This window comes from Hetaerina americana, unplaced genomic scaffold (genome assembly GCF_022747635.1).
Source record: "Hetaerina americana unplaced genomic scaffold, ioHetAmer1.1.p SCAF_61, whole genome shotgun sequence".
In the NCBI taxonomy this organism is placed as follows: Eukaryota; Metazoa; Arthropoda; class Insecta; order Odonata; family Calopterygidae; genus Hetaerina; species Hetaerina americana.
In genome coordinates, this window is record NW_027287217.1 from 1,005,901 (window position 1) to 1,020,923 (window position 15,023).

General features: G+C 38.0%; 1 protein-coding gene across 1 annotated transcript in view; it reads left to right on the plus strand.

The window, feature by feature from the left end:
• LOC139695647 (NADH dehydrogenase [ubiquinone] flavoprotein 1, mitochondrial-like) overlaps positions 1-14,323 on the plus strand; it is a 20,962-nt gene extending 6,639 nt beyond the window's left edge. The window contains exons 5-10 of the mRNA XM_071594458.1: positions 1,261-1,459; positions 2,547-2,777; positions 6,385-6,617; positions 9,175-9,383; positions 10,864-10,973; positions 13,950-14,323. Of these exons, the coding sequence (XP_071450559.1) occupies positions 1,261-1,459; positions 2,547-2,777; positions 6,385-6,617; positions 9,175-9,383; positions 10,864-10,973; positions 13,950-14,033 (1,066 nt within the window). The 3' untranslated portion in view covers positions 14,034-14,323. The remainder of the gene's footprint in view (positions 1-1,260; positions 1,460-2,546; positions 2,778-6,384; positions 6,618-9,174; positions 9,384-10,863; positions 10,974-13,949) is intronic.
• The last annotated feature ends 700 nt before the right edge of the window (positions 14,324-15,023 follow it).

Consider the following 15,023-nt stretch of genomic DNA (forward strand, 5'->3'; position numbering starts at 1 on the left):
TGGCTTTGAGTTTGTGTCATTTCTCTCTTGCCACTGTGCAGTTGAATCAAGTGCGATTTCAAGAAAATACGTGCGTTTTTATCTGTATGTTCATTTTGGTTATTTGAAATGGCAACTAAAAAGAATTTGAAATAAATAGTAGATGAAGAATTGGTGAAATACTTGTTATGGACAAGTGATGATGGTTATTATGAGGAATATTACGGTGAGAGCAAGCATCTGAGTGACAATATGAATTTTGGATTCAGACGACTCTGACATTGTGATGCTGAGGTAAAAGCTAAAAGTAATATAGGAAAGAGAAGAAGATGATATAATGAGTCTTGTGACTGATAGAAATCTGCCACTGGAGTTCAACGTTATTTCTGAAGGTCATGAAACTTGGAGTGCTAATTCCTTTAGTTATGCAGAAATACCGAGTCCCAAGCATGCGACACCATCACCAATTGTAGATCCCTTAGCATTCTTCAATTAGTTTTTCACCCCGTTGCCATGGAATCTGTTAGCACACAAAACCAACTGGTATTATGCGCAGTTCCTAGCCCCTCATGAGACATTATCCTCAAGCTCGGGTGAGGTAGTATCAAATTCATCTCGTCATTCACAGGAGCAGAATCTTGATGGGATTCATCGCTATTGCACTGGAAAATGTGTTGTTTGTGGTGCAAAATTTGACCAGAAGTAATAAAAAGGTCCCATAATAGTGCATATAGTGTAAAAAAGGTGTGCCCAGAATTTGTTAGGGGCTAGACCTTAGGGGCTAAATGAACGGTCCAATGATAATAGAAAAGCCATAATATTACACAGAGGTAAGCTGTATGATGAAGATGAAGTGGGATTGTGTAGAGGCTGACAAAAAGTTATGCCATTTGCTAGCTTTTCCTTGTATATTTATAATATTTTCCACATTTATTTTTTTTCATTTCTTCAATGGCAGTTTTAACATAAAATGCTTAAAAAATAATATTAATATTGTGTCTAATAGTCGAAAAAATATATTTTGAATTCATAACTTTGAAATAAATAAATACATACATTTTTCAAATGATGCAATACAGTAGTGTTATTATTAAATAATTAAATTTATATCCAATTAAAAAAACCGTATGTGTATATCTGAAACAATAACTAAAGAATATTATTTTTCCTAAGACATTATACTAAAAAAATCCCCCTTGCATTTTTCGCTAGTACCGCTTTATGAAATGTGTGGCCTTTTTATTCCTTTTGAAAATATTAATCATTTTGTCTTTCATCCAGGCCCAAATATTTGGTTGTGAATGCAGATGAGGGTGAACCAGGGACATGCAAGGACCGAGAGATCATGCGTCATGACCCCCACAAGCTTGTGGAAGGATGTTTGATTGCTGGTCGGGCAATGGGAGCACGGGCCGCCTACATCTACATTCGTGGAGAATTTTACAACGAGGCCTCAAACATGCAAGTGGCAATATGTGAGGTGAGTGAGTGCTGATATTTCTCCAAAATCTGCCTGTGAAAAATCTGGCCCCATTGTGCATCGGACCACATCACTATTTACAAGAGCAAAGGGGTCGAGGTGTTGCTGTGACTAAGGGTACTGGTTTCCTACCCTGAGGGGAGCCCAGGTTCGAATCTAAGCAGTGATGGAATTTTTCAGTAGTATCCTATTCCGTACTTGGGAGCTATGTGGATAGCACTCCAAGTAGAGTATACTACGAAGAGTAAACGAATGTCAATGAGGGGTTTCTTGCCACCCTTCTCATATCTCCTGAAAATTCAATCCCTACGAGATTACCCGCGTATTCCTAATGATGCAAATGACCTTAGCTTATGGCCACCTCTAATAACTACCACTTAACAAGACCAAAGTGCCTAGTATTTTTTTCTTGTGTTTCAGCACAGATTTATATTTTTCTCATGATTGGGGATGAAATCCATGAATGAAAATCCATGCAGTTGAGAAGAAAAAGCAGATTGTGGCCTGTTATTTTCGTTTTTATGTACTTAGATAGTAAAATTTATCACATGCAGGGTTTTTTTTATATTTAAGCATCCCTAGGTATACTTGTCAATTGTAAGTTATCATGGTGAAAATCTCATGTTGTGAACATATTCTAGTGTACCCATTCTAACATGAAGTACACAATATGATTTGGTGTTAAATTGAAATCCAAATGTGAGTGCCAATGGTGTCAACTCCTTTAAGGACAGGACCAATGTGGCATCTTCGGAATATTTCTAACTTTTCGACAATAATTGAATGAACCTTGGAAGCAGATTTTAGTTTTATGAAGCTAACTAAGATTCTTATTTTAAGTGACATGTCGAAATATTCCGCGGCTCTTTACAATTATCAGTAAGCTTGGGGAAAACATAATTTTGTACCTGTTGTGATTTCCTATGTAAGTTATTTTCTTTTAGTCTGCTTCCTCTGGTGGCACATTTGCGCGATTGAAATACTTCATTTATCCTGTCTTTGTGCTTTAATGTAGCACAGTGTTTTCGATTCCATTCTGCAATTGTCCTAATTTTACTTTCCTCTGCGTTCGATTTGCATTTTCCAGGCATACCAGGCTGGCCTCATTGGCAAGAATGCATGCGGTTCAGGGTTTGACTTTGATGTGTACATGCACCGTGGTGCAGGAGCGTACATATGTGGGGAGGAGACGGCCCTGATTGAGTCCTTGGAAGGGAAGCAGGGCAAGCCAAGGCTAAAACCTCCTTTCCCAGCTGACGTAGGAGTCTTTGGCTGTCCGACCACCGTCACCAATGTAGAGACTGTTGCTGTTGCACCAGTGAGTGGGGCGAAAGATTTGATTTCATTTGGTTGTCCATTGTGGCAACCTGCATCATTAGTTTTATGATCAAAATATTTTTTTTAGTATGATCATACTACAGTAATTATTTATTTGGCTTTTTGGGTGTACACCGTAATTATAGTTTTCAGGTGACATGAATTTCTCAAGTAGTAAAACTATGTATTCAGGTAAAAGACGTTGCATTACCACCATCTGAATTACTTCATGGAAACCTGATAAATTGGCTGGAAAAATGGGCATCTGATTTACTGCAGTCGAGACTAAATTTCACTATTTTTTGTCATTTGAAAGTCATTAGGTACACTTCTTGTAGTTTAAATGCTCAAATTTGAAAGGCACTCTTGTTTTGGAAATCAAATCGCATTAAAATTAAAAATTAATGTTTTCTCTGGGACTAGTAAAAGTTTTTGTAAAATCAAGTCTTTTCTTAGATTTAGACAAGGGGCTGGAAAAGTATTTCAAAAGCTATTTTTTTTATGTTTTGCAGATATTAATGTATTGAAGGTTTACAGTAATTTGAAGGTTATAGACATGTTATATTTGTTTATGAATCTAGGTGTGATAAATGTGAAAGTCCTTGGTCTAAAAAACTTGAAGAACTCCTTGTGTATTACTACCTTGATCAAAAATTTCCCGGAATTTATTCAGAAAATTAAAAATACAAGTTTATTCATCTAAATCTATATTGTCCCCTTCAAAGTAATCCCCATCGATTGCAACACACTTATGCCAGCGCTTGATCCAATCCTCGAAACATTTTTTATATTTGGTTTTCGGTATGTCCATCAGTGCTTCCTGCGATTTTTCCATTACTTCCTCTCGGCTGCTAAAACGCGTTCCCCGTAATGGTTTTTTAACTCGATTGAACAGAAAGAAGTCACAGGGAGCCAAATCAGGTGAATTCGGTGGCTGTTGGATGGTATTTGTTGCATTTTTCGTCAAAAAATTACGAATAATGATAGCACTGTGCGACGGTGCGTTATCATGGTGCAAAATCCACGAGTTTTCTGCCCACATTTCTGGTCTCTTTCGGCGAATTGCTTCACGCAAACGTCTCATAACGCCCAAATAATACTCTTTGTTTACTGTCTGGCCTTCTGGCAAAAATTCATGATGCACTACACCGTTGTAATCCATGAAAACCGTCAGCATTGCCTTCTTTTTTGACTGAAAACGACGTGGTTTTTTTGGTCTCGGCTCATTTGGTGAACGCCATTCACTTGCCTGATGTCTGGATTGCGTGTCGTACTCATAAACCCACGTCTCGTCTCCAGTAATGATCCTTTTGATGAATGTGGGATCGGATTCAGCCTCGCAAATCATGTCTTTTGCGACGTCAACACGGTCTCTTTTTTGCATGAAATTGAGGTCTTTTGGAACCAACTTTGCTGCTACACGACGGAAACCCAAATCATTAACCACAATGTCTTGGGCGGATCCATAGGCAATGTTCAAGTCCTCCGCTATTTCTCTGATGGTTAATTTGCGGTTATTGACCAACATTTCTTTTACTTTATCAATTTTTTCACCGACTTTCGATGTCGATGGTCTGCCACTGCGTTCATCATCTTCGATTGACTCACGACCACTTCTGAACCGCTCGTGCCACTGGTAAACGACCGTTTTTTTTAGAGAATCGTTGCCGAAACACTTTTCCAACATTTCCAACGTCCGTGCGCCACTAAATCCGTTTTTTACGCAAAATTTAATACAAGTTCGTTGTTGCAAATTTAAATCCATTTCTGCAATTGTAAAAAATCGCCAACACACACAGAGATAGATGTACTCTTGGCTACGTAACTTTTGCAAATGTCAAGTTATGACACTAAGATTTAAAGGGAATATCAACAACAGATGTACCAATTTAACAAAAAAAACAGAACTCAAATCGGAACGATGGGAGCGCCACACGGTGGTTATTCCGGGAACTTTTTGATCAAGGTAGTATATGCATATATACAATGGAACCTCGTACATTAAGCATCATTCATTCTGCGATCTTTCTCTTAAAGCAAAACACTCATTTGGTGAAACAACTTTTTGCGTACAAATTAATGTAAGATACAATGATGGGGTCAATCCTAAAAAGATAAATTATATACAAGGTTTATTCAAAGAAAATTATGTTTAGAATTGTGCATAATTTACACCTTTCCTTCTATCATTGATTGAAGCAACCAGGAATGCGAGCTCAATTAGTAAAAACAAAAAAGAATCAAAATAAATTGTTGATTATTTATGATACGCACCTAATTCCTTTTTACTAGAAAGCTCTCAAGAGACACTTCTTTTTGCCGGTGCTTCAAAATTTCGTGGAAATGCAACTTGGAATTAATAATTTAAAAAATTTGTGGTGCATACAGCCACTGCCCTATTAGGGCTGTGTGTTATGATATAATGCAACAGTTCCCCATGACCTTCATATCACATTAAGCCTACTGATTTAGACTGATCACATCTTGAAGGTTGGTGGAGTTTATGAATTGTATACAAGCAGGGGTTTAATTTTTACATTGCCGCTTGCACAGGCACAAAATAGCTGCACGAGACGGCCTTTCATTGGCTTGTGATTGGGCAAAGCATTCTCTTATACTGTTACATGTGCAAATATAGATTTACTTTGGCATCTTCTTCCAGAAAAAACCCTTCTCACCACAATTAAAAAATGCTTCACCATGTCTCACAATGCTGTGGATGCCTGTTCTCAAAACTTCTCGAACCACGCTAGTCTCCCCTTAAATACTTTTTCAGCCGTTGATGATCCTCATATCCTCTAAATAAGATCAGCAAAAATCACTCTCCCCCTCTCACAAATGATATTCTCCTTAATAGTGTCGCATTGCAAATGCTATTTATATATCCATATAAGAAGCTACCTTTCAGCATCATTGAGAATACTTGACCATTGCGTAGATATTCTTGTCACTCACTTTAAAGCATCTATCTCCTTAATTTTGTCCTTGTTCTCGAAGAAAATTCAAATTTTTGATGCCAACCAATTGTTGATGTGTGCCCTGGATCAGCGGTCCTCTCGCCTTGTTCCAGATTTTCAAATATTTTACTTTTAATTTTTACAGTTATTTATATTCTCCTGTGGTGGTCTTCTTGTGGATTTTTTGTTTTGGGATATTTGTAGAAGTTTGCTTAAAAGATTATTAAACTTTGAAGAAAGAAATCACAAATGATATCTGAACACAAATTTGGAAAAATGTGTGATCACTAGTGACCCTAAGACGCTAGTGGAACAAGTGCTAAACACCAATTGAAGTAGCAGGCATGCAATCATTGTGGGAATTTCCACTTTCTCGTCACTCATTACACAAAAATTCAATTGGTAACCGAGTCATTTCCAGACCAATATTTTTGCTTGTTATGTGAATTACTCGCTATCCAAGTTGCTCGTTAAACGAGGTTCCAGTGTACATACCCACAAACACTTCTGTATGTAAATAAGAGACTTCACCTAAAATAGGTATAGCATCACCTACCATTAGTTTATCATTTAACATATTTGCCTCAATTCGCACTGCTGTTAATTTGACTTTTGAGTTGATGAACCTCTTTGCTTTACGTTTCCTTGCAGACAATCTGCCGCCGTGGTGGTCCTTGGTTTGCAGGCTTTGGCCGTCCAAGAAACACTGGCACCAAGCTCTTTAACATCTCTGGCCACGTTGTCAATCCGTGCACGGTTGAGGAAGAGATGTCAGTGCCACTGCGCAAGCTGATAGAAGACCACTGTGGTGGGGTGACGGGAGGTTGGGACAATTTGCTGGCGATTATTCCTGGAGGCTCATCCACTCCCCTCATCCCAAGAAGGTTCTTTTCTGACTTATTGTGATACATATAATAGTCTAATTTTGCCTTTTGGGCCCTTACTCTTTTGGTTGGGCTTTTATCCTAGTTTCTCCAATCATTTTTTTCTCAATTAATTCTGTTGAATGTTTTTACAAATTCAGTACATCTCTCATCCTCTTTGAATCTACTCCTTAAAAAAAATTTCCATTGCATTAACCAATAATGTCTTATTAGGCCAAACTTTGTGGAGGAATTTTCTTCCGCTTAGTCTTCTTATGTGTGTGAGGGATTATATGTGTAGCCAAGTTGAAAGCTTATGGCCTCTCAGTTTCGTAGAAAAGCACTGAGTAGAGAGAAAAGTACTGTCAGGAGATTAAATTAATAGGGGCAGCAATAGTGGTTCAGATAAAGGTTGGTTTCAAAAGATAATTGTCACTTTAACTTGTATGCTAATGTGACTGCATGTCTTCGAAATAAGACTCCAATCCTACTATAATTGGTTTCTGTACAGAGGTCATGAACTTTTGTAGACTATTGGAGTTACTCTGAGGTATGTGATATTTGTTGAGCTCTGTAAACCATCATGTTTACTTCTTATTTGAATTGGAGTTGGGAGTTTCTAACAAAATTATCACTTAATTTCTGCAGTTATCATTAGAATAAAGTTTCCAAAGAAATTTTCAGTGTTCAATAGGACGCCTCGATAGCTTAACTGGCTAAAGCACTCGACCGGATATTGAGGGATCTGGGTTCGAATCCCAGTCAAGGCAAATGATTTTTACCCTCTGAAATTGTTGCATTGATTAGATTAAAGGTTCTAGTGTCATAATAACTAGATGAGGGCTCTAGTGCACCCAGTTAGCTTCACATTAAATAGTTAATTACTTATTGCATGCTCTGTTACTCAGAGATCAAATTAATTTTGAGCTGTTTAGCCACTTGACCATTAATCATATCACACAGCCCTAAATATAGTTAAACTTTCAAATGCATTATCGGAATTTACGTTTTCCAACATTTATTACACTCTACGTCAGGCCCCGTAACTTTTCCAATTATTTCAACGTATCTGAAACCCCCATATTTACGTGATTTCATTTTCAGTTTTCCCACTGGTAAAAGAAATTTCAAATTCTAGAACAGTTACTCATGAACATCAGTCTTCATTAAAAAAATTTCTGACATTTTTCGTGTGTACACACTTATAAAAGAGGAGTAAGTTGTACATTTTTTTTTTAGGGAATCATTTAAGTACGGCAAGGTAGCTCTCATACAAGCACCATAGTTACTGAAATTTGAACTACTTAAACTACTAATCTCAGTTTGTTCCAAGAGGAGTTAGCTATGTAATTTATACATTGGAATAACCCCTGTGCGAGATGATTCATTTCTCCTATTTATTGAAATTGCAAGGCATGAAAATGACCCAAACATGATGAAGCGAGAAAAACACAAGAACTGATGAGTGGTATCATTTGCACTGCTTCGATGCAACAGTTGTTGCATTGATACTGAAAAATATAGTGTGTTGAAAGTTGCTTTATCGCGTCAAAACTACACTGACTCAAATACAATTTAATTTAATCACAAAATTTGGAAATTGGACAAAAGATAGCACTAGTCGAACAGTGAGGTGTTAAGTTTTCCTCAATTTCTCAGGAATGTTAATTTTATCCTGTTTGACAATGTTAAGATGAGGTGAAAAAGGAACATTTTAATTGAAGACACTAAAACTTTTTAGAAAAATTTGAGTCTCATGATTGAACCTTTGCTGATTTGGTGAAACGTCTAAAATTGCCTGCCTTTACACTGAATACAATAGTGAAAAATCACCATTTGATTCTGAAACATACAAAACAGGGCCAACACACATGTAAAATGAGAAAGTATGTAAAGAATTCCAAGTATGAAAAATCAGAGAATTATGGAAAGAGATGAGGCAGGGTCTTTTACTGTCCTATTAATCAGAAATGCTGATGGAAGTGAGAAACTTCAGCCACCATTGGTTGGTTAATCAAATAGCCCTCGGTGCTTCAAACATGTGAAAAAATTGCTAAAATAACTGCACAGCAAATTCTAAAACAGTGTTATTAAAACTGTGCCCTGAAAATTGCAAAGCATGTATAACCTTGGAAATATTTTAGAATCTGCTTCATGCTCTGGATGCTAAAATGAGATCTCGGAATAGGAAATGTATGTTGTTTATCGATCATTGTTCAGCCCATCCACTGAATGTATCATTACAAGTTTTTCCTCCAAATTGCACTAGTGAGCTCCAACCACAGGATGAGATTTAAGTGTACTACATGCCCTACACTATATATTGTGGGCTTGGATGCAAATTGAGGAATCTACATTATGCAACTGCTATAAGCAGGCAGGGTTTTATGTTGAGCATGATGTAGAAACTCCCGTTGAAGTCACTTGTGACGATGATACTCAAGACAATGACTGGAATTTCCTTCAGGCGCTTTGTACATTCTTGGATTTTATCAAATTAGATTCTTAATATCATTCCATCATGTTGTTGGTGCATGTGATTAATTCATGTTGGTCATTGGTGGCTCTTTCCTTGCAGTGTATGTGATGAGGTGTTGATGGACTTTGATGGTTTATTGGCAGCCCAGACTGGTCTGGGGACTGCCGCTGTTATTGTGATGAATAAGCAGACGGATATTGTGAAAGCTATTGCTCGCCTCATTGAGTTCTACAAACACGAGTCCTGTGGGCAGTGCACTCCTTGCCGAGAGGGCGTCTCCTGGATGAACAAGGTTATCCACAGGTTTGGTGAGTTCAGCTTAGGATTGGAAGTTTTATTGTCATTTCTTGTGGTAGATTTGAAGTTTTTTCTGATGTGTTCATGGTGGATTATGACCTGGGAAATGTGATATAATCATGCAACTTCATTAGTATGGTGGATTTCATAGCATCACCCGGACATTTTATTTTATTTTTTAAATATTTCTCATCTGCCGAAAGTGAAAACTAATTGAAGTTCTCAATATTACTGATGAATAGGAACCCTTAGAAATTCACCACAGTGCAAGCAGAGATATCAGCAGCTTAATTGGTTTAATGTGCTCGGCTGGTATCCAAGGGTGTCCCAAGTATGAATCCGAGCCAAGGCAAACGATTCTTACGCTGTGAAATTCTCAAATTTTGGTGCACATCAATGATGACTGTGTTAAAATAACTGTTGCACTATATCTAACAGTTTATTTGAGTCTCAATGCAACAATTTCAGAGTGTAAAAATCATTTGCCTTGACTGGGATTCGAACCCATATCCCTCAATATCCGGTCGAGTGCTTTAGCCACTTGAGCTACCGAGGCGTCCTTTTAAGCTATTTCGTCACAACATCTTGTTCCTTTAAAAGCCCCAAAATTTCTGAGTTTAAGAGGACGCCTCGGTAGCTTAAGTGGCTAAAGCACTCGACCAGATATTGAGGGATCTGGGTTCGAATCCCAGTCAAGGCGAATGATTTTTACACTCTGAAATTGTTGCATTGAAATGCACATTAGCGGATGACTCCGTTAAAAGTTACTGTTGCGACATCTCCTGCAGTTTCTTTGGAATTTGTTTATTTGAGTGTTGACAAGAAAGTTAATATAAAAATGCATGCTCAGGCGGCACAAGATGATGACATTGTATGCCTATACAAATTATTTTAAGCATAGGTTCTTTAGATATAGTACATTAAATGGATTTTCAACAATCCCAATATATATTTATGCATGCACATACTCTACCATTATTTTGTATACAATACCAAAAATGTAATTATTTGTATGATAGCCCTGTGTCAGTTTGTGTTTGAATGATGAGCATGAGTAATACTCAGACTGAAAATTAAAAATTTTTTTTTCACATGCCCTTAGATAGATTTTTAAGGAAATTACTGAAATTTGTTTATTTGCAATCAATAAAGGATTTTATGGTTTTATTGTGTATTTATGATTTAGCTATAATGGTTTAAGTGGTAGTCGGTAATAATAAACTATTTTGCCATTGTGTGAAATTATCTCAAAATTTTATTTAAAGTATGATTAAAACTTGTTAAAAAGTTCCCTTGGTCATTTCGACAATTCACAGAATTAACCCCATGATGCATGCGGGGTAGAAGTTTGCCCATTTTCTTCAGATTGAATCAAATTTCGAACGAAAAAATTCTTGCACACCAGTTTCAGAAAAGAAAGTGACAACTTTGAGCTCATGGGTGTACAGTGGTTGCCATATCTTCTGATATCACTTTCTCTCCTTATTTCAGTGACTGGAAATGCAAAGCCGGATGAGATTGATATGCTGTGGGAAATCAGCAAGCAGATTGAAGGGCACAGCATTTGTGCCCTTGGAGATGGAGCAGCCTGGCCTGTTCAGGTATAAAAATCCCTTTCTCCTCCTCCTCTGCTTTCGTAATTGATTTGTTCCCAGTGTTGAGCAATGAGTGAAGGTTAATGGGCACAAGTGAAGCCTTCTTTGAATTCATTCCAAACTGAACAACTCCATTTTGTATCATACTACCGCTGTGATTCTATAGCAATCGCTGTGTAATTTCAAAATCCCTCTTTCCTGGTTTGATGCATATATTGTGTCTTAGAGAGGAGAAATGGAAAAGCTTGTTAATAACTATGCTGATGGAATGATACGAATGTGACTTGTGTTTTCAATATGCCATGAAATGCAATTTACGAGGGTCATCCGGAAAGTAGTAACCGTTCGTGCCGCATGAAGTGCTGACGACGCGAGTAGCCGCTGGACGAGGTCAGATAGCTTCAGTGGCTTGTCTGCCTTCTCTGAGCCAAGTTGCGTGACGCTAGCATTGCCTGTGTTGTTTCTGTGATTGTTTACAATGTTTAAAAAAATTGAGAACGCCGCCAGTTGTGAAGTGAGGGCAGTGATTAAATTCCTCAATGCAAGAAACGTTCGCCCATGTGATATTCATCGCCAATTAAAGGAGGTGTATGGAGACAATGTAATGGACGAGTCGTCTGTTCGGCGGTGGTGTCGCAACTTCAACATGGGGAGGGGGAACACACACGACGATGAGCGTTCGGGGAGACCGTCTGTCATTACAGACCAACTGGTGAGCTCAGTTGACGAATTCGTGAGGAACGATCGGCGCGTCACAATTGATGACATCTGTGAGCATTTTCCCAATGTTTCTCGAACAATTGTTCATGAAATTGTTAAACACCATCTGCATTATGCAAAAATTTGTGCAAGATGGGTCCCTCGCGTATCTCAATGAGCTGGCGGCGAAGGACTATGCAGCAGGAATACAGAAACTTGTCACACGTTATGACAAATGCCTTAATTTGCTTGGAGATTATGTTGAGAAGTAGTTTAAAGTATCCTCTTTCAAATAAAATTTTTTATGTTTGTTAATATTTACTTTTGTGTCTTTATTTCACGAACGGGTACTACTTTCCGGATGACCCTCGTATATGCACATAGCTTTGAGGTTATGTGGCTAAAAACGTTCTCAGGCATCAATTGCTCAAAAAATCTAATAAGCTACATATAAAGCTAGAGTTTGTAGACTTAGAAAAATTAGCACTCCCGACAATTCACGTGTCTCTCTCATTAGCAGTTGGCTCAATAAATGAGTTCATGTGGAAATGTCTTCAGGATTAGATGATGCACTATATTAAATTAATCCGGAACTCTACTTCAAGAATTAATAGATTTATTTAGAGACATTACGTGTGAGTACACACTCTTTTCTGGGACCATGAAAATTAGCAGCCCCCATTCATTTGAATTGGGAATTCATCTACATCTACCATGTAGCCCGCAAGTCACACAAGGGCTTGTTACAGGGTTGTTAGGTCACCACCCAAATTGTCATGACCCGAATTGTCATCACCTATCAATCAGTGTGACGTGGGAATGTTTCGTTTAGCTCGAAGCCATTAGCAATTTTCGAAAGCTTAAACTTCCCCTAGGAACAGGAATAGATTGGAGGGATAGGAGGCTAATCTCCACCCTGTACATATTTCAGACTGGTCAGGTGTGATTGGTGGATGGTGAGTTTGAAAGGGCAGTGTTGGGAAGAGGAGTAAGTCAGGGTTGTCCAGTATCACATGTCCTGTTCAATGCATATGTGCAGGATGTAATTAAAGAGGCATGGGAAGAACTGGTGATATGCATTAGATTTGGCCCGGGATTTGTAAAATCAGTTTGGTTTGCCGATGACCAAGCTGTAGTTTGTCAGTCAGCTAAGGGATTACAAGCATTGCTGAGTGAATTGGAAATTCAATTTGATGGAAATGGGATGAGAACAATTGTAAATAAAGTAAAGGTAATGGGGTTTTCCAGTAAGAGGAATGCTCAGTTAAATGTTAAAATTGGAGAGCAAAAACTAGAGCAGGTGAAACAGTTAAATGAATCTCGGAAGTGTTTTGGACCAAAATGGTCTGTCTCAGTAGTAGTGACTTAAGGAGAAGAATTGCATTTGGCAAAGAAGCATTAACAAGGAGGAGGGAAATGATTACAGGGACAGGAGCAAGGATGTTAAGAAACGACTCTTTAAACCTTTGACATGGAGTTAAGGTTATGTAGGGGCAAGGTTATGTAGGTATGGAGTAAAAGTTATGTAGGGGCACCGAAAAATGGTCATTTAAGCATGATGGTGGGCTTAGATTGGAGGCTTTTGAAATGTGGATGTGGAGAAAGATGGAGAAGGTGAAATGGACAGAAAGGAAAAAGAAATGAGGAAGTGCTTGGTATGGTGGGGGCGTAGAGGAATATTTGTGAGAAATCATAGGGAGGCAGAAAATACATGCAAACCATATTGATTGGCAGTGAGATGTTGAAGACTGTAATAGAGGGCTGAGAATGTTGGGAAAGCGCGGAAGGAGCAGAAATAGGATTGAATGTTGGATGAATTGAAGGGAAGAAGGAAGTATATTAAAGTGAAGAGGGGCTTGTTTTATAGTAAGATGTTTGGTTCTGTTTTTTTGAGAAAAACAGGAGAGTTGTTTGGTAGTTGTGTCCATAGATAACCTACCTCAAGGGGTAGATTACTTATATTAAGGATAATTATAATTTGAGAATGGAAAAACATTCTAGCATCAAAATAGTCTTCAAATGGTGTTTGTTATTGGTTGTGTTTTATTATTGTATTCATTTTCTGGGAACATTTTGATTGTTTTATTGATAGTTAGGTCATTGTTTAATCATTCATGGAATAAATGAGACTGGCATTAATGGAATTGCAATATTCCTGGAATGTTTTTGTTATTGATGAGTCTATTTTTGTGGGTTCTGTAGGTTTTCATTACAAGTGGAAATTCCTTCTATCTGGATTTGATTACCATTTTGCTAATGGTCTTGTGATGACTTGCTTCACAGGGCTTGATCCGCCACTTCAGACCAGAACTGGAGGAGAGGATGAAGAAGTTTGAAGAGAAGCAGGCAGCGTCTGCCACCGGCTAACATGGGGCAGAGTTTACTTCAACACACTTAGCATCTCATTTTGTTGTTATGAAAAAAAATGCCAAGATCGAACACTCGATTGAAAGTATTATGAATCTATCTCTCTTAAGTGTGTAGTATTGGTTTGTACATATGCTGGTTATTTAAAAAGCTTTAATAAAATTTTGAAACTGATAACAATGCTTATGCTGACGTTTCAATGCAATGGTTTTGAAGGGAGATAAGCAGGCATCACTAATGTTACAATCTCCTTATGGAATGGTGTCAATAAAAAAATAGGTAATATCAAAGGGTGTTTTCGTTAATGATTGATTTATCCAGTGTTGGGAGTGTTTGGTATTTCCAATTTTGATTCAAGAATATTCTGAAGAGCTGAATACAACTTGCATTGATTCCTATCCATTAATCAAAGGAAATAATTAAAGGTTTTGGAAATAATCCTCATTATGTAGCATGACTGGTAAAAAAAATAAAATGTGGTGGATTGTATCTTATCAATCAATAGTTTTTCATATCAATTCCAGCCAACTTTTTTTTCAATGTAATTAAGCATTACCTTCCACGCCTCCATCATCTGTGTACTGACTGTAAGGTGCCATCGATGATACCACAGCAGCAGTTCGTCTGCAGCCCCCTGTAGTCTCTGCACTGAGGTCTCCTTCCACTATCTGCACAGGAGCTACGTTGCCCATGTACAGGGACAGACTTTCTTGGTTCCCATCCTCTTTATTAACGTCATGGGAATAAATTTTAAAAATCTATGGCCCTAATATGGACCCTTGAGGCACCCCAGTGGAGATGTGTTGCACCCCAGAGTCTGCTTCGAGCCATCGCATCATGAATGTCCTGTCCCGTGAATAAGAGTGGACCAGCTTAGCTACCCAATTCAGGAAATGGAGTCTCTTATCTTCAACAGGGGTGCTGGATGCAATCTAATGCCTTACTGGCATCCAAAAACGCATGGGCAACCGCCATCTTCCTGTTGAAGGC